General features: G+C 33.2%; 2 protein-coding genes and 1 long non-coding RNA gene across 6 annotated transcripts in view; 1 reads left to right on the top strand and 2 right to left on the bottom strand.

Annotated features, from left to right (window-relative positions):
* LOC104730197 (small subunit processome component 20 homolog) overlaps positions 1 to 9,101 on the bottom strand; it is a 16,556-nt gene extending 7,455 nt beyond the window's left edge. The window contains exons 1-22 of the mRNA XM_019233915.1: positions 8,925 to 9,101; positions 8,641 to 8,740; positions 8,393 to 8,512; positions 7,875 to 8,032; positions 7,495 to 7,539; positions 7,023 to 7,101; positions 6,855 to 6,928; positions 6,533 to 6,639; positions 6,263 to 6,436; positions 5,568 to 5,771; positions 5,241 to 5,439; positions 5,082 to 5,156; positions 4,670 to 4,995; positions 4,163 to 4,346; positions 3,834 to 4,074; positions 3,360 to 3,699; positions 2,983 to 3,163; positions 2,766 to 2,906; positions 2,408 to 2,657; positions 1,285 to 1,722; positions 689 to 1,149; positions 474 to 610 (exon numbers count right to left, since the gene is read on the bottom strand). Of these exons, the coding sequence (XP_019089460.1) occupies positions 474 to 610; positions 689 to 1,149; positions 1,285 to 1,722; positions 2,408 to 2,657; positions 2,766 to 2,906; positions 2,983 to 3,163; positions 3,360 to 3,699; positions 3,834 to 4,074; positions 4,163 to 4,346; positions 4,670 to 4,995; positions 5,082 to 5,156; positions 5,241 to 5,439; positions 5,568 to 5,771; positions 6,263 to 6,436; positions 6,533 to 6,639; positions 6,855 to 6,928; positions 7,023 to 7,101; positions 7,495 to 7,539; positions 7,875 to 8,032; positions 8,393 to 8,512; positions 8,641 to 8,709 (4,003 nt within the window). The 5' untranslated portion in view covers positions 8,710 to 8,740; positions 8,925 to 9,101. The remainder of the gene's footprint in view (positions 1 to 473; positions 611 to 688; positions 1,150 to 1,284; positions 1,723 to 2,407; positions 2,658 to 2,765; positions 2,907 to 2,982; positions 3,164 to 3,359; positions 3,700 to 3,833; positions 4,075 to 4,162; positions 4,347 to 4,669; positions 4,996 to 5,081; positions 5,157 to 5,240; positions 5,440 to 5,567; positions 5,772 to 6,262; positions 6,437 to 6,532; positions 6,640 to 6,854; positions 6,929 to 7,022; positions 7,102 to 7,494; positions 7,540 to 7,874; positions 8,033 to 8,392; positions 8,513 to 8,640; positions 8,741 to 8,924) is intronic.
* On the top strand, positions 15,762 to 18,240 carry LOC104730198 (transcription factor bHLH69-like). Its single transcript, XM_010449334.1, has 6 exons — positions 15,762 to 16,093; positions 16,226 to 16,360; positions 16,495 to 16,560; positions 16,914 to 16,979; positions 17,203 to 17,259; positions 17,631 to 18,240. Exons 1-6 carry the CDS (start codon positions 15,797 to 15,799, stop codon positions 17,943 to 17,945), a joined length of 936 nt encoding a protein of 311 aa, XP_010447636.1. The 5' UTR covers positions 15,762 to 15,796; the 3' UTR covers positions 17,946 to 18,240.
* LOC104730199 lies at positions 18,334 to 23,216 on the bottom strand. 4 transcript variants are annotated; one of them, XR_758403.2, is made up of 5 exons: positions 22,413 to 23,216; positions 21,957 to 22,018; positions 21,751 to 21,871; positions 20,200 to 20,275; positions 18,334 to 18,593 (listed from the first exon to the last, which is right to left on the bottom strand). It is a non-coding gene; the product is annotated as an uncharacterized LOC104730199 (long non-coding RNA). The 4 variants fall into 4 exon arrangements; XR_758401.2 differs by lacking the exon at positions 18,334 to 18,593 and having other exon boundaries at positions 19,722 to 20,275; XR_758400.2 differs by lacking the exon at positions 18,334 to 18,593 and having other exon boundaries at positions 19,722 to 20,275; positions 21,241 to 21,871.

A 25,833-nucleotide genomic window follows, 5' to 3' on the forward strand; every position in this document is an offset into this window, starting at 1 on the left:
CTGAGGATTTATTAAAAAAATCTGCATTAATCTCCACATAAGCATTAACTATCTTTTCATAGTCCAGGTCGTCAACTTCCATGGCTGAGATGGCATTCATATCGCGGATGCGCTTCGCCTGTAGGTTGGGAACCAATTGTTAGTTAAAATTGCAAAATCAAAAATAAGAGAAGGAAAATGACTCAGCTCACAGAGAGACATGATACTAACCACATCAACCAGAGAAGAGTCTTTTTCTGCAATAGATTCAAGTAGATCACAAATGCATAATCTAACTTCACAGTCAGCGTCAACAAGTAGAGGAGAGATTATATTTATAATTTTGCTGGTACTCTCAATCCCAAGGAACGGTATGATGTCCTGAATAGCTAGCAAAGCCTCACGACGAATATCTGTAAGAACAATAAGACAGTGACATACAAGAGACGTGATATTGTAAGTTTTACCAATAAAAGCAATGATAGTAATCATACCAGAATCTTTTACACTTTTATCCAAGAAAGACAGCAAGACGTCCAAATACTTCATAACATGAGAGGGATCTCGCACACGCTTTGACAGTAATTTAAGAATTTTAATCTCTCTTTCACCATGATACTTCACTGATTTCCTGTACATAAATAAAACTTTAAGAAATAGTAGAAACAAGAGGAAATAATTGGGTCCGTTAATTAACAAGATTCCTGACCTTTTCAGTATATCTCCAATGAAAAGAGAATGCAAGCTGTTAATCAGTGCGTCTATATAAGGATCCAAGAATCCACTGATCATATTGGCATCCTCACCAAACTCATTTTCAAGGCAAAGCAGATTCTCTATGAATTTTAAGGCAGAAGACTTTATAGCTTCTGAAGCTGTGGCGACTGTTAGAACTGAAAAAATGTCTGGAACAAGAGACTCTTCCCGACATAATAGGGTGAAGAGATTACGGCTTCTACTCATTGACAAGAAGCATGAGAACAAGGAACTTGGTTTCTCACTACTAGAACCCTCCTGTTTGAAACTCTTAATTAACGGACTCACTCCCGAGAAGAAGAGGTCCCAGAACTTGGAGCCAAGATCACAATCCTCATATTTATCAAGAACATGAGCAATGATTTTCAGACATAAGGATCTCAACTCTTTAAACTGCTTCAAAGCAGTACCAGCCTACACAAAAACCGGAAAATGTCAGGCAATACAAGAATTCCAAAGGAGATAGGAGAAACCATAATGATTTGTTTGCATGGATAACCTACACAAGACTTTAGCGAAAGAGGCAAACAACACTAATAACCATTTTACCTGGTCATGATTTATTGAAGCATTTTCTTTATCATCTGCAGTTGATGGGTCGGCTGCCAATGAATCAATGTTCCTTTCTTCATCAATATTTGGAGCATAGTTTCCCAATAGCCGGACAACACATCCCATCAAAAAGTCTAGAAAAGGTCGGACACGAGATTCATCAAAGACTTCAAGGATATGTTGGATGACATGAAGAAACCCAGATTTCTGATTCCTGGATAATGTCGAAATAGTATCAACAGTGAAATACTTCAGGAAATTCGAGTTATGGAAATAGTCCATAGAACTTTCGCCAGAACTCCAAAACGAGTCCATTGTTTCCTCTGATATGATGTTCAAAGGCTTTATCAACAAGGCAAAGAACAGGGCAAGTTCATTAACATCCAGCTGAGATATAAAGCAAAGAACTGCCTGCCGGTGACGGATACTTGTATGCTGACAAGAAAAACAACGATAACTTGTTGGGACCCAAATGAAAACTGTATTGCATAGTGAAGTAAACTAAAAGTATTTAATATGTACCTTCCGTGAAGCCGAACTTTTTAATGTTCTAACTTTTGGCATAAGGATGCGAATTACAATTGAAAAAATTTGTGATCTGTGAGGTTCTACGATGTCTTCAGACAAGTTCCNCAGTTGATGGGTCGGCTGCCAATGAATCAATGTTCCTTTCTTCATCAATATTTGGAGCATAGTTTCCCAATAGCCGGACAACACATCCCATCAAAAAGTCTAGAAAAGGTCGGACACGGGATTCATCAAAGACTTCAAGGATATGTTGGATGACATGAAGAAACCCAGATTTCTGATTCCTGGATAATGTCGAAATAGTATCAACAGTGAAATACTTCAGGAAATTCGAGTTATGGAAATAGTCCATAGAACTTTCGCCAGAACTCCAAAACGAGTCCATTGTTTCCTCTGATATGATGTTCAAAGGCTTTATCAACAAGGCAAAGAACAGGGCAAGTTCATTAACATCCAGCTGAGATGTAAAGCAAAGAACTGCCTGCCGGTGACGGATACTTGTATGCTGACAAGAAAAACAACGATAACTTGTTGGGACCCAAATGAAAACTGTATTGCATAGTGAAGTAAACTAAAAGTATGTAATATGTACCTTCCGTGAAGCCGAACTTTTTAATGTTCTAACTTTTGGCATAAGGATGCGAATTACAATTGAAAAAATTTGTGATCTGTGAGGTTCTACGATGTCTTCAGACAAGTTCCAGGTTGTGAGTTCTTCTCTCAATTCTTTAGGTTTGATCAAATTCAACAAATGCTGGCGGTGTGGGAGTAAGAAGTCATTCGACAACAGAAGGCACTCTAGAACATTAGTTTGTATTTCAGCATCATTATCATCCAGGAACCTGGAAAACAAATTAAAAAAAAAAACACACATTCAAAGGTCAATGAATGTTCTTACTCCAAGAGAGTCAGAAGAACAGTGAAATATCGAATTGAGTAGTCTTGCCAACCTATTCTGAAGAACGTCGTTTACAAATTGACTAAAACAAAATGACCTAGGATTCTTAATTAACTTCAGCAAAGTCAACCATTGTATAAGAACCCTCTTCCAGTCCTCTCCTTTACAAACTTGGCCATTATATGATCCGACACTGCAAGGTAGAGAAAAAAAAATTATGATAACAGTTGAAAAATATCATGCTTTAAAAAATATAGAGATATGGTTACCTCAAAGCATTTTCGCTGTTGTATCCCAGAAATTTCAACAACAAAGGGAGAATTTCAGAAGCGCGAGACTGAGCAACACTGGAAGCCTTTTGTAAGGTCTGTAGCAGCTGAGATAACACCGTTGCAATAGGTGTGCTATTAGACGGTGGAAAGAGAAATGAATTGAAACGGCCCATTAGATCTGTAGATTGCAATAATAACATATACACATCAGACTATACGGACAAGGGAATGGTTAGATGAAAAAAAAAGATAGAGATGGGTTTACGGATATATATTTCGTTCTAACATATAAAACAGGTGACAAAAAATGGGGAATTAATATTTCATTATGTGAGTGGATGAAATAGATATTTACTTAAATTGTGAGAGCCTACCCTTATGCCTCTCTGAGATGCTTTGGTTCGCGTTCTCACTATGATCGTGAAGTGTCTCAAATTTTAGTTGGCACTGCCCCAAATAACAAACAAAATCACTCCACACCGCACCTGTGTGATTCCTCACAAGAACTGCAAGACACTCAGACGCTGGACCCCACAAATCCAAATATCTATTATGTAATAGTCCCAACATCCCATTCAATACAAGCTTCACATATGCCTCATGTATCCTGCCAGCGGAGAGATCCTTTTGTATTGTAGAGATCAAACCGACCAACATCCGACTAGTATCCACTGTGGGAGCAGTTTCTTCGACTGAGCGTAATAACTGAAGAACCTGATATTTTTAAAGGAAAAGTTTAAGAAAGTACTGATAACATGATAGTTCAGAGAGGCAACAGTTATATAGTCATCATGCTAGTAAGAAATCTGCTTGAGGTAAAGAATACAGAACAAAGGATATCTACTCACATTCCCTTTAGGAAGAGATTTTATAATCTCTTCAGTTTTCATTTTCTTCTTAGGAGGATGCTCTTCAAAAGAAGGGTCAGACGATAGAGTTTCAAAATGGCACAAAATCCTCAGAGTCATAAGTCGGACGTCTTTGTTTGGGTGACGCAAATTTTCAGAAAATATGTCAAAAGCTTCTACAGCCTTCTTTGCTTGAAGTTCTGGATATGCCTTGGACCTGTCATCATGAGCTAATGCTGGCCTACGAATTAATATAGGGATCAGCTTATCGTCACAGAGTTCATTAAAAGAAGAAATAACAGAATAATCACCAAAACAGACAAACTCACCTGTGGATATAATCCAAAAAATCGGCCACGGGAGACAACACTTGCACACATGACTTATAATCTTTAGCAAAAGACAAAGCTTCCTCTAGACCACTGTGGTTGATTCTTCCCGGCAGTTTGTAACATGACCTCAAAGCAGTACCAAGTAAGCTCTGCCACATCAATTCTGGGGCACTAAAAGTGTCTGCAGAAAAATGTCGCTTATATAAGATGTTTTATGGTAAAATCCAGGAAATAAAATCACATTCAAGGACAACTCAATTTCCAGTGAACAAACAGCTCAATGAAAGAAATATCACGGAGAAGACACTGCAAAACAGGATATGAAAATTATTTAGGATTTTGTATAGTGGCAGACCCCGACCATGAATCTTCATGTGTTCGATCAACAGATGACCCTATCCAAGCACATAATTTGAGTGGCGTCTTTGGATGGAAAAAAAAAAGCAGCATAGAACAAAAATATTGTAGCATGCAAAAAAGAACGAATCATGCAGTAAAACTTACCATCCGACACTCCCAAATGCTGTCTGAGACTCTTCTTAAAGCAAATCAGTAATGATGAATCCACTCTAAAATAAGGATAACATTTGACAACTCCCCAAATGATAGCCAACTTGGCCTCGTCAATGTGAACTAATCCAGTATTCTCGATATTCTGTTGAATCTCTTTTAAATTCTTTTCCAAGAACGAATGAATTCTCTCATATTTACCCTCAAATATTTGATTTATGATGTTCACCCCGTCATGACTTGTTTGTTGACTCTCACATAGTGTTAGTAACAGAGGAATAACTTCCTTAGGAGACTCCCAAATCATGTTGTTAATTGCACTGCAAAATGGAATTTAGTTGCTAAGACACAGAGATAGACTATTCAATGAGGAACTAATTTTAAAAAACTATGATATGAGTCTTGCCTTAATATATTATTTGTAAAGGCTTTCACAACGGAATGATCCTTCTGTAGGAACTCCCTCAAAAAAGTCAGCAAACTGGAAATAAACATGATCAATGTCAAGAAAAGAAAAAAAAAAAGGAAGGTTGTAAAGTATAAACAGGGAGATATTAGACAATACCTTGAACTTTTCAAGGCAAAAATCGGAGCCCATTGCGAAGCAACAATTGGCATTTCATTGACTCTGTTGATTGTGCATAATATCAATTGTAAAACTTCATCGAGGACAGCAGATAAATTATCGCCTTCTACAAGGGTCCCAGAGGAAGCAACAAACGTTGACACAATGCGGCTCACGATTCCAATCAGTGACGAGCTATCTGTTACACCGAGACAGTAACTTAAGTCAGCAAGACATGAAAAGGTATGTTGGCATGTGCAGCCAAAAGAGAGTGCAACAGAACGAGAGGTTGAGAGAGAGAAACAAATCAGCAATTGAATAACTCACCATGTACCTTGCGACCTTTCTCAATCCTAACAACTGCAGTAAGCACATTCAATAGTCGGCTTAGATGAACTGACTTTTTGTTTGAAATTGATTTGTTTATATTCTTATACAAGTACTCCCACATGACAATTGATTTTTCTGCTTCCAAATCCTCGCATATTCTCTGCAAAACCAAACTCACAACTTCCACGACTGTACCAGGGCCTGCAACGTGATACAAGATTAAACCAGAATAAGAAGGAAATAAGATTCTAAATCGTGAAGTTCAGGGTATCTATTCACGTTTTTTTATATAAATGACCCCTCTACAAAGTAAAGAATTTATCCCTTCAGCAAGAAAATGAAACATTTATCAAAGATTCACAACATTTAACAAAGATTCCCACCTCCCACCAATATATTGGCATCACTATTTTTTATTTATAAAGAAGTTGTTAAGCATTGGTTCTAAACTACTCATCACACAGTAGACAAAACGTATTCAACCATCAATTCGTAAATTCATCACAGAAGACATTCATATAAATGGATACGCAAAAATATGAAAACTCTGTGATTACTTCTCATTCTCTGAGTTTGACCCTTTTCCACTAAGAACTAAAATCTAGGTGAAGATAAATCAACCCCAGTAGCTCCTACATAAAATAGGCTTCTAAATGAAATACTCTTAACATCTCTTTAAAAAGAGAACTTGCCTTGAGGAAAATTATCACAAAGAGATAATGTTGAATCTTTCAGCAAGAACCTCAAAACTCTCCCAGCTTTGGAATGGAGTCCTCCACAGGTACCCCGCATAGCATAATATAGCAATCCAACTCCTCCAACGTTGTTGGGTTGATGTGCAACTTCAGAAAGGATCAAGCTGATCCCTGTAATATTTAGGAGAGAAGAATCAACTGGAGTGTTAATCAAGTATATTGTCCCTAACGTAGACATTGAAAAACATACGACAAGCAATTTATCACCTTTTTCAAGTTGCTCATCCGATGCATTCCTCAACAAAAATGACATGGACTCTGACATAAATTCACTGATATAGTCTTTGGGGTGATACCTCAATTCCAACGTATCCCTTCAGCATAGCAAATTAAATCATAATTAAATTTAACAACATTAACAGCATGTGACAGCCATGTATCGTCTTTCAAGGATGCTAAAAACAATTTTATCAATTTTAATGGCAGTCTCCCTTGATCCAGTAAGTAAAAGAAAGACCATGTGCAATCATCAGAACCATCCGAATAAACAGACATTTTAGATTAGATTGAAATTCTTTACTTAACTTACCTGAGAATGCCTTCGATGTCGCATAAGAGATACTTCCGCAAGGACTCTATTATGGAAGACCATGATGAGAATATCTGCATGAAAAAAGGACGAAATTTCAGGATATTAAATATATATATAAATTTAGGTACTGTTCTGAGTATAAATATGCTGTAGAACACCAGCAACCTGCTCAATAATCTCCGGCTCTTTATGGGCACCATTTTTTAGGAGAGTCACTAACGAGTTCACAATTCGTGGCAAGAAGCTAGCCAAGAAATATACAAAAGAAATTGGTAAGAAAATTTAATTGCATAGACAAGATTTTATCAAAGAAGAATGTAAAATAATCTGTCAACCCGAAATTACTTCCTAGAGGTCTAGCACAGTTATATAATGGGAGACAACGGTAATCAGCAACTCTTTTCTGGCCATTGTATGCAAGGAAAAGAAGGTAGAATTTGTGTAAACATGTTGTAAGCTGTTCATAGTCCAGAGTTTCAGGACATTAAGGTGTACTTTTTAGGCATCGTAAAGCAATTCATCAGCTTTTCCAAAGCATTTATTTCAAAGTAAGCCTTATTATGGATTACTATGTTTTCAAAGTATATTACTACATTTTCAATGTATACTACTAGCACAATAAAGAGAGAATACTCACGGAAGAAAATCCTTCAAGAGGTCTCTTGATAGAGCAGCAATCAACCTGCAAAAAAAAAAAATTATACTTCTGTGCCGAAGAAGATTACAAAAGTGCATGCTCGCAAGAATTAAAAAAAGTGATGAAATTTAGCAACCATTATCTTAGCTCCTCTGCCAACATTATCCGTTATCAAAGATGTCAGAACAAAATGTATATATATCCCTTGGAAATGGAACGTGATTTCAAAGTGCTATGGTTAACTACACTGCCTGACAGTGAAGATTTGGTGGCATACAGATAAAAATGACAACTAAAATGACAAGTCTATATAAGTGAAAAAAAATATTCCACTGGCAGATGGTTCCAGGCTAAAAAAATTTGAGCAGAAATCAGCAAACCTGAGAATGGGTTCCAGAGACAATCTTGCTTTCATTTGTAATCGGGAGACAAGTTCCGAGACGATTTTTTCTTTATACACAATAACCAACTGCAAATTCTGGACTAATGGTAACATTTCTTCATAAAATAAAATGAAGTCTTCTGCGGTATTCAGTTCCTGCATTCAACACCAGTCAAATATTTTATGATCCCAATTTGTCCTATGTCCTAGATGCCTATAGGACAAACTTAGGAGAAAACAGAGTACCAACATTCTTTTCAATGCAGCTCTTTATTTATAGTATCATGTGAACAATAAAAGCCGTGAGGTTTGAATTTCAAGATCACTAAGATTGCCATTACTTTTCATGTTTCAAGCACCACATTTTCTAGTCGGTAAATAAAGCAAAATTAAAACTAAGCACGGCTTACTAAAAGACTACAATGATCTACTTAACCTTAGGACACAACAGTCCAAGACCAGAAGAAAAATACTGAAACTTTAAAAAGAGGTCCAAGGCAACAAAATAAAACATACCCTCCATTCTACGAGGCAATCCTTGAAAAAAGTGGATCCTTCAGAAGGCTCAGCCTTCACCTTATCTAACAAGTTGCTGTTGGTGTTAATTTCATTGATTCTATCAGCGAAATTCTTGAACTGCATCCAGAAGCAATAAAGCACAAAACAGCCATATTAGAGAGAGACACAACGAAAAGAGTGAACTGAGCTTACTAATGCGGTAAGTAGGGATTATGAAAGCTAATTAAAAAAAAACGAACACTTACCACAAATTTCTTACGCCCCCCGGAAGTGTTGAGCGACTTTACCGCTCGAGCATCAGCTGAAGTCGCCATGTTTCAGAGAGTGTGCAAAGCTCTGCGTTTCCTAAACATCAAAGCACCAAAACAGTCAATTTCGAATCCAAAAAACTTTAACAATTGAGTAAGGAATCAAACAAGGTGAAAGCTTTTAGGAGCAATTAGTAATAATCAACTCTAATTACTCAATTGCTTCAGTTTGAGAATCAACACAAGCCTTGAGTAATCAGACAACAAAAGTAATAGCTTACGTTTGGAAACGAAATCACAGAGAAGGGTACGAAAGCAAAGGTTGGTTGGTTCTTAAGAAATCAAAAATCGAAAAGGCTCTTGAGCTTGAGCTTCAGAGGTTGAGCTTTGGAGGAATTTGAGAACGCGGCGGAGGAAGAGAAAGGGTTTAAGCTTCGTTTTTTTTGTTCTCTACCAAAGACAAAGAGGCGGTTGGGTTTAACGAGCCGGTTAGGTTTATTCTGGTTTATCGATCCAAAAAGATTTGGGTCGTATATTTCTGGATTTCCCTAACCGAGGCGGTGCTGATGGTCCAAAATAACTAATAAATGAGCCGCCCGTCCGAGGCCCGTATAAATGACTGATTGGGCCTGAACCGGCTTCAATCTTAAAATTCGTGACGCACCATAAGATTTTGTGGACTTTACATTTGAAGAAAGTGAGATATGATTATTTATATATATGTACTTGACGAAATATTGTACGAACCAAGATTTGTATACAACAGGGAGGTTAATTTAATTTTTGCCCAATGCCACCTTTCAATGTTTTGAGATTCTAGATTTAATTTTACTGAGATGTGGATTACTTAGGTGTGAGATATGATTATCTTAAGTGAATTAAACAGAGATTGTAAGAGCCAATGTTTTAAATTGAACAAAGCCATAATTTTGAGGATATTCCTCAAATTTAATAATTTTGTCAGGCTTTGAATTTACAATTGTTGTGCACCACATGCTTTTACAATTTCTTTCCTTCATATTGTAAACGTATTGTTTTCTATAAACAATACCAAAAAAAAAAGTATAATATAATTTAGAACAATAACATATATTAATTAGTATGCGAGATGGACGTATGGGCGAAATTTAGATTCTCATTCTAAAATAACTTATTTTACACCCTCTTTAGTTAATAATTTTGGTATACATGATCATTATTTTTTGTTTTTATTTTTTTTAGTCAAACAGTATAGTAATTATTAAGCACAAACAAACATAATTATTGCATTAATTTACGTACATGCATTCTCTTAGTGATATACTATCATATCATACTAACACATGAGATGATAGATCTCTCTCTGTGTTGCGTAGTACATCAATGCTTACCAACATTTGCAATTAATAAATGGGAAGTGTATTAAAGCCGATCTCTACCTCTTGTGAGTTTGTGCAAAAACTCAGAATGTCCCATGTGCTTAATCATGCATTTTGCATAATACTAGTATTATTTATCTACTTAGCCTTGTCAATTAAATCTTTATAAAAAAACTTCTTACATAGCATAGCAGTGATTAATATGTAACGAAATATAACAAGAAGGTTAAACTAACAAATATTTTAAAAATTGTTATATTTGTACTTATAAGTTGTCATTTAAAAAAGTAAAAAACTTAACATGATGATGATGATGATTATGTTCTGTCATATTCTCGTTTAAGAGGATCATCAGTTTCCCAAAAGTTAAGCAGATCGGTGAAAAACAACAATTTCCTGGTATCATATATTGCTTTGAAAACAAAAACAAAAAGTATATATCTGTAAAGGAGTGATCTTTTGTGGATACGTATTCTTAAACACGAATATCGTCTAAGCCGGATAGCATGTTTCTAGTCTTGGTGACAAATTGTAAACAGTAATATATCAAGAGAACAGTATCATGAAGCACAGAGCATCATTGATGAATCTACCCATATGAATAGGATTATATTGTTTTATGCATTTATAATGCATGTCTAAATATTTTATGTTAGTTATCACTGAAATTAAAAAAAGTGTTGCCTCCAAGATATTATATACTTATCTTGTAGACTATTGTACTTTTGGACTAACGAATATATATCGAGGTAGTTACTGAAACCTTTTAAAGACTCCGATTGATAAATGAAAAAGACAAAAATTTAGAGAGATTTGTAGTTGGCAAAATTCGATTCCAAAATAAATCCACAAAAAAAAAAAGGAAATTTTCAGCGTTCATGAAAACCAAGATGTTACCTAATTATAATGTACACGGCAAAATTCTTATGAAGCTGCTTTATATAAAAACCTAAATTTTAAAAATGGTTTAAGATAACATATGCTCTAAATCTGTATTAGAAACTTTTTAATCAACGTTATTTAGAAACACATTCTTTAGAAGAAAAAACAATAATCTATATATAATAGCAAACCCACTTTTTTGTGTCAATTTTTAATCCAACGGATGAGATTAGTTCCGGTTTTAATTTAACGGTTTAAAATTATTAATCGTGTCTTTTCGTCGCACCCCCATCTTTCAAAAATCACACCTCTTATTCTTTGCATCTTTTTGTTGTACCTCCTGGTTTCAAAAATTATATCCATTAATTTTTACACCTTTTAAATCACACTTCTTAGTCTTTGCATCTTTTTGTTGTACCTTCTGGTTTCACACCTATTTATCTTTACACCTTTATATTTCACACCTCTATGTCTTGCACCTCTTTATTTATTATATATAAACTTTTCTTGACTACATAAACAAGTTTCGAAAAATTGTTTCCTGAGTACTAAAGAATTGTATTATTGAAGTGTTTTTTAACTTTCAAGCATTAATTTATAATTCAAGGTAATTTAATATTTTTGCTGCTAATGACCTGTAGTATTTCTCTGTTAGATAATTATTAGTCACGAGTCTTGACACCGATAGAGGAACAAGTCTACGGTTCCGTGTCGAATCTTCATTTTTAAATTTTTGTAAAGCCATAACTCTATATGCGCCACATCATGTACCGAAGATTTGCATACTTCAGGATATTTAGTTTTGAAATCATTTAGTTGGATAAAAACTTTGAATTTAGTCATTTCCATCCATAGAGGAACAAGTCTACGGTTCCGTGTCGTCTTAATTTGGTAAATGGAACTTTGAAGCGTGAATCTGAGAAGGAAAAAACCTGTTTATTTATGTTTTTATACTTTTTAAGGATAGTGATAGTTCACACTCTTTAATTATGAAGAGGGTGATGCTTAGTGGTATTAAACAAGGCTGTCAAGACATAAATATTTATTGCATGCTTAGTGGTATTAAATACGTGTGTCAAAATCCGAATAAATACCACCAAAAGTTGTGTTTTTTTAATCTTACATTTTGGATAATTTTCTAAAAAAAACTGTAGAAAATTTAAATTGTATGTTTTACAAAAAGTTGCGATTGTTCATTGTAAGAGTTTATTTTGTAAAGTTGCAACTGTTCATTGTAGAGTTGTGTCTATTCGAATATTAGTATCTTTTGAAATCTATATATATTTGTCTATTTGAACTTTTTTCATTTTTTTGGCATGACACAAAATAATATAAAATTTCAGTCTCAACGGTTTTTACAGCTCTCTAAATTATTCTCTAGCATTCATTCTTTTAAAAGTAAAGAAATTCCTCCAATTCTTGATTTAACAAAAAAATTTTGGAATGATGAATCTAATTTACAACTTTTAGTTAATTTTATACATAAAAATCTAATGAAAATACCTAGAGTTTTTTTCGAAGAGTTAGATGGATTATATAGTGAGCTTTTGGATTTGATACTATTTTTTGTTCACACAGTCAAATAATTTTTAGAAAATCATAAGTGGAAATGAGTTTTATATGTGATAAAAGAATAATGAGAGAACGTAGATCAAAGTATGTAAACCCTTAAAATAACTTCTTTTTTCTCTGTGGTAGTAGAATAGATTGTATGAAACTTTCAGCAAAAACTTTTTTCTTTCTTTCGAGAAAACATTACACAAACACAACTTTTTTTTGTTGGAAAACATTAATCCGCGGGGTAATATATACTCTGATCCCATAAACGCGATTACTAAAAATTTATATTTGGACACACAATGGAAGCTATAATTCTAATTTGAAAATTAATAACAAATAACCTGAACAAGAATAAATTATTTAGAAATATTATGATATATAATATTAAATAATATTTAAGTTTGTACTTTTGAAATCATTTAAGATACATATATATAAGGATATATGATATATAAAGGAAAAAGAGGGACCAAATTTGCAATACTAATTACAGATTTATATTCTTATATCCAGCAATAAATTAGAATAATAGCAAATTAATAATGCTATTTCACTTAAAATTTTAATTTCCACTTTTATATATAATAGCAAACCCACTTTTAAGGGTCAGTTTAAATCTAACGGATGAAATTGTTTTTGTTATCTCATCTAACGGTTTAGATTTGTTAATGATCTGAAAAGTTGCAAGCTTTTAATCTAACAGTTGTGTTTCTTCGTCGTACCCCCAGATTTTCATGTTCGCACCTATTAGTTCACACTTTTTTATTTTACACCTTTTTGTTTATATAAAGTTGCATACCTTTTTATTTTACACCTTTTTGTTTATATATAGTTGCAAAATTTTGATCGAACAATTGTGTTTCTTCGTCATACCCCCAGCTTTCAATGTTCACACCTGTTAGTTTTTTCACACCTTTTTTTACACCTCTTTGTTTATATTATAGACTTTTATGGACCTCTAAACAAGTTTCGAGTTATTGATTTTCTGAGTATTATTTCAATCTTATGAATTAATAAAAACAAAATCAAAGAATCGTTTTTTTTTGTTGTACTGATTCATTCATCTTCGTTAAAATTTAGAATGTTTTATTTATTAACCTGCATCATTCATCTCTTCAAGGTATTTTTTTATTGGGTTTGTCACTTGGGTTTATATATAGATTTATGGTATCTAACAGAGGTTGGTTAAAATATAAACCTATGATTTTAGAACAAAGTTAAAATAAAATTCATCTTCGTTAAAATTTGGAATATTTTATTTATTGACCCTCATCGTTCATCTCTTCACGATATTTTTTATTAGGTTTGTCACTTGGATTATATATAGATTTATCATGTATGGTATCGAACAAAAGATGGTTAAAATATAAACCTATGTATAAACCTATGATTTTAGAATAAAGTTGAAGTGAAACTCCAACTTTACGTATAAAACTATGATTTTAGAACGGTTAGATATCAATCAAAATTTGCTTTATTTCTCTAACCTTTGGACGGATAATATTGTTTAAATAAAAATGTAAGTTGTCTTTACACCTTAAAATTGATATTGTGTTTTATATAATATTGTGTTTTTTATTTTATTTTTGGCAACTTACATTGCCAATGCTTACATTTTGGACGGTTAGATAAAAAAATGCTTTTGGCATTGCTTGTGTTCCTATAATCTTATGTTAAATTTGGTTAGACAACTTATCAATATTGTTTATATAATATTGCAATGCCAATGTTATCAATCGGATAATATTGTGTTTTTTTTTTTGTTTTTTTTTTGCTGTATTGTTAATTGCATGATATCTTTGTTGGAGTAACTATTTTATCAAGTCCGGTGAGGTTTTATTATTTTTGTTACCAATCAGTCATGATGATATGTAATGATGATAGAGATATGAATATGTCAAAAAAAAAATTAATTGCCTACTATTATGTATAGATTTAACGTATTTAAATTTCAAGCATGTAATAATTTTTTTTTTTTTTAATGTAAGACTTCCATTGGATATAGACCATCATTATCGGTCATACTTATAAAAATGTATTAAGAATAAATTAAGATTAAATTTTAAGACATCCTATGATTTGAGGATGTAAAATGTCTCTGCCTAGACATTATTTATTCTGTTCAAACATCTAAAGACACCATTATTTGTTTTTAATTTTTATTTTTAAAGACATTTATCGTAGATGACCAGTGGAGATGCTCTAAATGATCCAGGTTAGTTACCATTAATTTGTAAGACAAGTTTGTTTGAAATTTAGATTTAATTTAATTTCTTTTACTTTTTGGCTGCCAAACATTTTGATAATATATAGAAGCGTTCCAAATGAGCATGGAAATAGAGAGTGTCAAAGAAAAAAGATAGACGTATTCGTAAATTGTAGCATATTCTTTCTCCTTGATGTTGCTTTTGGCATTGCTTGTGTTCCTATAATCTTATGTTAAATTTGGTTGATTGTGTATGATTAATGATTCATTGTGTTTGAAATATATGTTATGAAAGAAATAGTAAAGCTTTGTATCAAAAACTTTTATTAGATTTATCTAAAAGGAAAAGACGTGAATAGATTTATCTACATAGAAGTTTATTTCATATTTCCGATGGTAGCTTTGTTTTTCAAATAAAGCAAAAGAATGGTAATGTTAGGAGTCAAAAATAGCCGTTCGGAAATCTTGAATTCTTTTGATTCTATAGGAACATCAATATTAATTGAAATGTAGCTATACCAACTGACAAATAATACCATTATAGGGACAAAGATGAAAAGAGAAAAGCTAAAGAAAATAAATTCGTAAATTGAAATAAAAAATGGTGCAGTTAGAGAATTATAATCGTTTTCACTCGAAAAGATTGTTTAATAATGTTAGTCATTTCAAGTTTTCATATTCCCGTGCGGCAATGCACGGGTCTACTTCCTAGTAATAATAATAACGAAAAAGACATAAATAATGTGAGTGAAGTTAGTTCAACCAAATGATAAACTAATTATTTTGATTCGTTTCAGCTTTCCATTCGACTATGATATAATTCATATAACACTTTTCTAGACTTGTACTAGTTACTACAAAATTCTGAAAATTTTATAATAAAAAAATGAAAGAAATCGTGATTTCAATGATGGGAATTTTTTTGGTAATAGAAAAGAAGAAATGAAAAAAGAACACCAAAGAATTTGCAAGGACGATAATGGTTACCATATAAAATAATTTACTAAACGTATTTAACATATCAAACCCTACAAATCTCAAATATTACCATAACCATCCCTCTTTTTAAAACACCATAAAGCCTTAAACCTCTCTAAACATTGCAACAAACATTCATTTCATTCTCTCACTCCAAAAGAAAAAAGCCATGAACTCCTCCTCTCTTCTAACTCCTTCATCTTCTTCTTCTCCTCATCTTCAATCTCCCGCAACATTCGACCACGATGACTTCCTCCACCACATCTTCTCCTCAACTCCTTGGCCCTCTTCCGTCCTCGATGAAGCTCCTCCGCCTACACCCAATTGTACCGCCGTCCCTGGATTTCACCACCACGACGTCGATTCAAGAAACCAGATCACTATGATTCCTTTGTCTCATAACCATCCTAACGACGCTCTCTTCAATGGCTTCTCCACCGGATCTCTCCCTTTCCACCTCCCTCAGGTATTAATGATTCCTTTGTTTCATTTCTCTATCATTTCCATATACTATAGTAGAGAAAATATTAATTACATGTTTTTTTGCTTAAGTACGTAATAATTAATTAAAATGTTATCTGTAATATTTTTTTCTTAGGGATCGGGAGGTCAAACACAATCGCAGGCCACGGCGTCAACCACCACCGGTGGTACTACGGGGCCGACTCAGACTAAGCCTAAAGTCCGAGCTAGGAGAGGTCAAGCCACTGATCCACACAGTATCGCCGAACGGGTTCGATTTTTTTTATTTTTTTTTATTTTACTTTTCCTCATTATTCGCTTTCAGTTACCGAGAAAAACGTATACTACTACTGTACTTATTTGTTTCAAGGTGATTATTGAAATATTTTGAAATTTATGGGACAGTTACGAAGAGAGAGAATAGCGGAGAGAATGAAATCTCTTCAAGAACTTGTCCCTAATGGCAACAAGGTAAATAATATCAAAATTTTGACCATCCATCTCTATAGTTGGTAAAATTTGATGATGAAAGGAGTAGATGACTCGAATCCAGTTTGTATATACATTTCTTTAATATGATCCCAAATTGAATAATGTGTTTAATTATATGGAATTGCACTGATGTGTTTTAGTCTTGGAGTTCATAATTTGGACCACAAAATTGAGTAGTAGTTTAGTAGGTTATCTAGAGCTTTGGACTTTTTATACTATCAAATGATTAAACACTGATTAGCTAATTAATTATAAGATTAAATATAATAGTGATGAACAGATGTAGGATTGCTAACATGGTGTTTTTTTTTTTTAATTGTAATAATTAACAGACAGACAAAGCATCAATGCTCGATGAGATTATCGATTATGTCAAGTTCTTACAGCTCCAAGTCAAGGTGAATCTTTTTAACATTTTAAAATTTTTAGTATTTTCTTATAATAATGGAAGCTTCTTTACCTTTGAGCTTGACATTAGAATATGTAAATCAAATATGGGCTTCTGCAACTAAAATTCCTTATGCTCCCTCATCCTTTTATCCTGTAATTAATTATTTTTTTTTATCTTTTTGGGATTTTTTTATTAGTTACTCTCTTTAAATTTGAAAATTATGTATACAGGTACTAAGCATGAGTAGACTGGGAGGTGCTGCTTCTGTTTCTTCTCAAATTTCTGAGGTAATTTCTTTAATATTTTCAAAGTTGCACATTTTAATTATAGCATATTCATAAAAAAGGGGACAACGTCATCTATACCAACATAGAATGAATTCACTGCTTAATTTATGGACAAAAGTTTTAGTTAGGGAAGAAGACAAATCAAAAGTAGTTTTTTTTGTTCCGACTTTCTAACACAATTTAAAAAGTATTCCGAAAAGAGTAAAAAAAAAACAAAACTGCAAATTAAAAGCAAAAAAGAAGGGCAGCGCACGCGTGCTGACTTTTTTCTCCAACAACAAAATACCAAAACCTTCAAATTTCGACATCATAGCTTTAGGGTTTTGCTTTTCTTGTTTTCTTTTTTAATTTTCTTGATTAAAATTTTTCAGGATGCCAGTGGATCCCACGAAAACACGTCATCCTCCGGCGAGAATCAGACGGCGAAGATGACGGAGCATCAAGTGGCAAAGCTAATGGAAGAGGACATGGGATCGGCCATGCAATATCTACAGGGGAAAGGTCTTTGCCTAATGCCCATCTCTTTAGCCACAACAATCTCCACCGCCACGTGTCCATCTCGTAACCCTTTCGTTAAAGATACCGTCGTTCCTTTGTCTCCTAACCTATCCACTACAACAATTGTTAACGGTAGTGGTTCGTCGTTGGTCACCGTTAAAGACGCTCCTACCGTTTCCAAGCCGTGATAACGGCCGTTTTTTATTTTCCTTTTCTTTTTTTTTTTGTTGGAAAGAGAAAACAGAAGACAACGACAAGTGGGATAACTGTGATAAGGTGGTTTTGGTCCAAAGTCTAAAAAAGAGTAAGGTTGCGTTTCTCAAATACGACACCGTATGTCACTTTCTGTCTTTTTTTGGCCTACTACAAAACCACCCAATAGCACACTCATGTTTTCGCTTGGTGTTTTTTTTTTCTTCTTTTTTGGTATTAATCTAATATCCGGAATGTTTTTATCGGTTTATAAAGTTGCATCCTTTAATTTTTTTCTGTGGTTATTATTATCTATCACACAACCAGTCCGGTCTAACAAATTATATTACATGTCAAATAACGAACATTTTTGAAAAGGTTTTAGCCGTTTAGCTATTTACGCACATATTAAAGAAATTTAGTTTTGTGGTCAGTGGCTAGCTATATATACCGTCTAGAACATTTATAATTAGTTATTACATTAAATTGGTGAGATCTCATTTACATCCTCCTAGTGTTTAAAAAATCACCATGCAATAGGTTACAAGAGTAGCATATAACGTTTTAGACCCTCTCATGATCATTGTGGGTAAAAGTTCTGTAGAGTGAAATGGTATTCATATCTGTACTTCAGAATAATATACCTGAAATAAATGATCTATAGCAATTAGAATTAATACGGAAACCGATAATTGCATTTTGTGAAGATAATTTTTTTGGTTTGTCTAGCATGTAAAATTTATTTAATTGATTTTCATATCAATTTCATCCTAATAGCAAGTTAACAACTTTTAAAGTAAAAAATCAAATTTGGTTATTGTATATGCTCGAAAACAAATTTGGCTGAATTTCAACATAGGATATGTTTTCTTCATAGTATAGAGAGTTACTTCTTTTATTGTTTTGGCATGAGGGCTTGAGTTTTGACTTAAAAAAAAAAAGGTATATTATGAGCCAATGGGGAAAAAATCACGGCGAGGTTTGGAAGTATTAGGCAAATAAAGAAAAAGTAAGGGACACAGATTGACTCAACGAGCGAGTGGGCGGCTACTAACTCCACACCACACTCGTTCATTTTTAAGATTCTTGATTTTCTTTACAATATTTGTATATTACAGTATGATTGTTACCAGAGAGCTATAAAACTAAACCATTTAGTTCTTAAATATAACACAAACTATTAACACCGGCTAGATATAGAGCAATGATTCAAAACAGACCTATGTCCATCGATTCACAAGAGATTCTCATTTCCTGACCCTCAAGTTGATAACCAACATGATTGATATGCAAAAACTAGTTCACACGATAACTAACATGATTGATATGCAAAACTAGTTGACACAGTAACATATTTCAAGATAATTACCCCTTTGAATATGTTGTTTCAAAGGAACAAATTAGAGCAAATGCATAAAATGGTTTAGCTCTTATGGACCTTAATTAATATCAATGAATAATAATATGATAAGAAGAAGACTCCACTCTTCCTCAATCGTGTATGAGTCCAGTCAGATGGCAAATCCAAATAAAACAAATAGCAATACATGAAACCGTAGTTGCTAGCTAATCTATGCCTAAGAAACTACCGACTATTCTAGCGATGCAACTCACCATACAAGATGTTTTGATTGAGTTTAGGTTAGTGAGTTAGCAAAGAAAGAGAACAGAAAATCAGATTCCAGGTCTTAGCATATAACGTGGATTATTTCCCATTTGTTCCCGTTTGTTCAAATGCTTGTGAAGCAAAATGGGAGACCCGTCTAATTAGAGAGCACAAAACAAACCTTTTGTTACTGCCACCATCAACATGAATCAAGTTCTTGGGTACAAAATGTAGAAACGAAATAAATAATACATCAGAAATGTTCTCTATTTATATCATATGCAAAGAGACAAGAGGAGGTTAGACTGATGCATTTGTGATCAAAGAATAGATTAGCCAACAAGTAATTTTTCCAATATTTAGTTTCAGGTCTAGCCACTGAATCCACCATGCTTGAGAAACGGCGTAAATCTCTCTATATATATTACTAACCCATATATAAACTCTTAAATTGTGAAATTCAGTAATTAATCGATTGAACAATGACAAACACATATCAATCTCACATGACACATAGTATATATAAAATCAAAAATGGAAGCAAACAGAGCTAATGATCTAGATGTTCTTCACAATCATCAAGCTAGAAATCTCCAATTAAGTTGGCTAGTAATTCTACATTCTTACATATATAATTGACTTACCTGATTCTACACTTCCAAAGTTGGAATTAGATAAAGGTATTCTTGAAATGTCTTCCCACTTGATATTAATACCAACCTATTGCAAAAGTAAGAGAACACAAAATCAGATTGTTATTATTGCTTTATTCTCTTGCATAGGTATTTTGGTGATGACAATGTGCAAATCCACAAAACATGATCAATGTTCAAGTAGCATGGTATTGCACAAGAATTATTAGACAGGGTAATCAATGACACTTTTGCTAAGCTAATATGGTGTTGTTTCTCGATTAACCTAAAGGCTTACAAATTCCCTTAATCATATTAGTAACGTTTTTCAGTTTACCTATCTATAATCCCTCCAACCAGAACTAATCAACCCACTTCAACATCAAGTATAGCTTGGATATGTAAATAAAGGAAGAAAACATAGTAGGCTAACTGATAGTTATGATTAAATTTGCCTCTACATTCAACCCCAAGTTACGAGAACATGAAAATCCAACTCAAAATAAGATATTATTTAGAATATAGATGGTTTATGAACATAATCATCTCTATATCTCTCTCAAACAAAGATATGAAGATTATGCTCATTCAAACTCATCGATTAAATTACTTCAAGCACATGAAGAAACTGCAGAAACAATACACTCATCACAGTAACCTAAACCAGCATAAGGAAAATGACCTGGGGTTACACTAAAACTGTGATGTAAACCAAAACTCTATGCGTCTCTACTTGTTATCTGTTATGTGACTTCATATAATGATTTCAGTGTTAAGAATATTAGACACTAATACTGGTGGTAAATAAAGCAAATTTACAATTTAATTTCAGTAGACACAACACAAAGACTTCGTGAACTTGTGAATGTTTGACCATAATCATTGCCATATTAACCACCGATTACAAGGGACTTGCTATTGACAAAAACTGATTCCAAAATAGTAAGAATTATAAGCTTAGACAACAAAGCTAGACAAACAAACCAGCAAAGATACAATCACATGAATATCATCAATTATGCAATTTAAGATCAACCAGTAAAAAAAATATACATTTTAGTATTTGTTCATCTCCACTGTTATCTAATTTCATGACTTCATTTGTGGATTTCAAGGTGAAGCACATTCGACATCAGTAACTAGAGACCTGTTCACAATTTGATTTCTTCAAACAGAACACAAAGACGTTACTTACCTGTATGGTTGCTTGACATAAATTAGCAGAATTGCTCCTTACTTGTGTTACTTATTCAAGAAACAACATTCTAAAAGAAACTAAAAAAGGAAAACCAGCTCATTCCTTTGCTTGAACCAGTTATATAATACATTTAGTAATCAAAGCATACTAAGAAAAATCACTTCAAAACTAGCTAGGCGTCTACATAACAAAGTAATTGATTTTGATCATAAGAAAAACTAACTAAAAGAATAACGTCAGATGAAAATATGGCCAGTTCTGAAACTTAAATAGATCAATCATTTCAGTAGAAAATAAGAGTTTTAAACCTCCTTTAATTTGGCAGCATAAGATAAACAACTTCAGTAGAAGATAACATTTTTTACCTCATTTTGGCACCATATTAGATCCACCATTCCATAGAAAACAACATTTGTCACCAGAAAATACCAAAACAAAGCAACAAAGTCTATTTTCTAACAAAATTCAGAAGCAAAAGGAAGAAACCTGCAAGGAAAAAGGATAATAGAGAGCATTAGGTATAGGGTTCAACTTGCAAAGAAATCAAGTTAGTGAATATCTACCAACTAACCGGATCACATTAAATCCAAGAGAGAATTCAATGCCATCCAGCATTAATCCGTACAAATTAACCTAACACAAAAAAGGAAATTATACATCAATGACCTTTTAAGACCAAACAGCTGGATTCAGTGCTTTATTACCAACTTGCTCAAAAAGAAATAAAAAATCATGTTTTCCATAGAAACCGGTAACTAGGGTGTGCATTAGTAGATCCCAAACAAAAAACCATCATACACAAATTCCATCATTATGGCTTCTGGTGAAACCTAAGAGCCACTTCTAGTTTCTGAAAGATAGAAGAGGAAAAGTACATAATTCATGGATCACTCGCATATAGCTGTTAAGATCATCAGAGGATTTCCACATGAAAAAAACTTTATTAGGAAAAATAAAAAACCAGACCACATCCAAAAAAACACAAAAAAAATCAATAGTTAATTAAATCTATGAGAAGAATGTGTACCGGTTGGGGTTCATGATCATCAAAACTCGCGCTTTCCCTAGATCCACTCGAAGAAATCAACCATAGATAGCACACTTAACAATATATACATTTACTCTATTATTTACAAACCCCAACTATAAAAAATAGAGCTTTTCTCCACCAAACTTCTACAAAAGAGCTTAAAAACAAACGTTGTCATGCGTAAGCAAGCACCCACTTCAACAGAATATAGAATAGAAAAAACAACACATAACTAATTTATCTAAACGCATTAATTTATCTATAACCAGCCAAGTGCACAACAAAATAGATGATAAGAAGGCAAATGATGTAGAAGATAAGAGTGAGAAGAGAGAGAGTGAGAGAAGAGAGAGAAGCAAGAAGAGGTATAGGCAACTGACAGAAAGAGAGGTGAGCACGCACACGCAAAGTTATAGACACATAACAGTGCCTGCATGTGCTCACTCTCTTCTGTCAGTTTTCTCTGTTGCATTTCTTCAATCACTTTCTCTCTGTCTTCTATAAACTAATTGGAAAAAACCTAGATGTTTAACTAAGAACTCAAGTTTCTTCATACATACCCTAACTCACAGATCTCTTCCAAACCCTAATAAAGAGAACCCTCAAATTCACTAATTAATCTTTCAATTCTCTGAGATTTGGTTGTTGTCTGATGATTATTATTATTGCTTTCGTCTTCTTTGCATAGAGACTGTAATGGAGAAACAGTCAGAATATAAAGAGAGACAGAGATAGGAGCGAGAAAGGGTTCAAAGATTGACGACGGAGATTGTGGTTTTTTCTTCTATTAATTTCTTTTTTTTTTCCTTTCCAAAATAAAGAGACATGATGTTTTGTCAAAAAGGGTTTTGAGATTTCCAACACGTGTTCCATAGTGAGTGGATGGGAGAGCACACCTGGTGGGTCAAATCTGTAACAATTATATGTGTTTAACTTAAAGTCGGTTTTCAAAGGGGGTGACGCGTGAGTAAACACAGCCGACGATAAAAATTATGACCAATAATGAATTCAGACCTACTTTTCTTTCCTATTAATTTTAGTTTTTTTTTTAACATTCATTTTATAAGTTACAAAAATGCGGTTTAACGTTTTAATGAAGTAAGAAATATCAATCACTTGCTAGTAGATAACATAACAAAAAGCCTTATAACGTAACTATTTAAAGTCGGTAAAATGGCACAATTTAGTTTAATTAATAATTTTATTTAGGAGTGAAGAAAATGTAACCGTTTTGTGTTTTACCATTTTGGAGTAGATATTTTAAAAGTGCTGTTGTTCTTTCTTAATTGGGTCAGGTTTCGAATTTCCTTTTTGGACACTAATCATGATGAGACTTTTTTTTATTGTCTATTAGTACATTTCTAATTTCTAATTACGTCAGATGAACTGATACTAGTGAAAAACACTTCCACTAACTCAGAAGGACATTTTAATAATGAAATCATTATTGGCACCGCGCCAGTACATTGTACGCTTCCACTAATTACTATGGGTTTTCAATCTTATCTTCCTCCTTTTTAGATTTTAGATTCCCATTTGGGCATCTTCCCTGTAATTTTATAACTATGATATTTTTTTTTTTTGTTAACTCAGAGAGTAAATCCCTAGACCTATGGAGGAGTCCGAGACTAATCTCTCTGGGGAAGGGCATCCCATGGGTAGGGTCCCCCCGGTTATGCAAATGGGCCGTAAGTAATGGACCCATACCCATGTAGTCAAAGGGATAAAACTGAGCAATTCTTGCGTTTGGGGAAATTGATCCCTGGCCTAGACCAACAGGACGACTCTTCCACCAAAGCTATAACCACTAGCCCACCACCTTGTGGTTATATAACTATATGATAGTTGATAAAAGAAAAACAAAACTTCTAGTTTTGATTTCATTTGTAAATCATAGAATCGTCGAATAGAGACATGATTATGTGGTTCAATATATTCTTACAATACAAATCTCATAACATAGTTAGCTAGATTATTCCACCAAAATTATCTCTTGAGGAGTAAAAAGTAGTACAACTTTAAAATGTTGGAAACCTAAAATTAACACCATCGAATCAAATGACAAAATTCTTGTACTAATCTCTGCTTAAAGTATAGATTTCGATAAACGAAGCTTTATGATCATTTTGTCGATTTGGAAACATTTACTCCACTACCAGTACATACTGAATTATCGATACTAGTACATAGTAGTACATTTGTTGAGTTGTAATCATAATTGACAAAACACCCTACTTAACTAATTTGATTGATCAACTCATAAACATATAAAATAAATAACAATATGTTTTTTTGATTATTTCATAAAATAAATAAAAAATTATTCGTTAAATACTTATCGAAAGAACTTGTGAATATCATTCATGAAATCTAATGAAAAGAAGTTAATCTCGTGATAAACATCATGCAATGAGTCAATAGCACAAGTACTTCCCTTGGATTCTTTTGCACGTGATAAAATTTGTCTTCACTTAGGAGTTTAAGTTGTGGTACACAGAAATAAAGAAGAAGTTCAAAATAAAAGAATATAATTAAGAGAAAAGGAACACAAATTGGAGAAATGAAGAATGATGATGAGAAAAGAACTTAGGGACGTACATCTAGAGTTCCAAAACCAATGAAAACTCAAAAGTTATTTCTCTGTCTTTTTAGCAGTTTTTGGACTCAGAAGAGTTATCTACATCTCATTTGTCCACGTTTTGTTTCTTCTTCTTTTGTCACAAACATGTACATGTTGAACCACTTCTATGTTAGTGTGTCTCACTCTCTTTGTATATAATTTGTAACGATTTGAGTATAAATATTTTAGTGGACTAAGCAAACTGTATCACATGTACCTGCTGTTTGTACTTTGCCACTATTTTCAGTGGACCCAAAATCACACTTACCCGAACGATCCAACTAAAAATCTGAAAGTAGCTTAGTTTACTCAATTAGAATCTAGCAGTCTAGCCCAATATTCTGACCCAATATTCTGACCCAATATATGGACTTTATTACAAAATCACTCTCAAACAGTCACAATTTTCACAGTATATTTCTAAAGATAAAAGACTATAACTCTATAAGTTTTGGCCAATTTAAGAAAATAATATCTTTAGTCGAGACCCAGCATACGTTCATTTGTTTTATGTCGACATAAAAAACTTCCTAGCATAAGTTCATTTAGAGAGACCTTTTTCCATTAGGATTTTTCAAGTTTTAGTAGATTAGTTTAATACATTCTTTATATATTTGAAATAAGATTTGACGAAAAGCTAGATATATACAGTATTATTGGACGTTGACCTGACACTAACGTCCCTAACCTCACCAGACTATACTCGAATATTCTTATTTAAGTATTCATTAAATAAAACTTAACAACAAAACATGTTTGTGTACTCATAAATATCTAACACCTAACATATTAAATGAA

This window comes from Camelina sativa, chromosome 12, assembly GCF_000633955.1.
Source record: "Camelina sativa cultivar DH55 chromosome 12, Cs, whole genome shotgun sequence".
In the NCBI taxonomy this organism is placed as follows: Eukaryota; Viridiplantae; Streptophyta; class Magnoliopsida; order Brassicales; family Brassicaceae; genus Camelina; species Camelina sativa.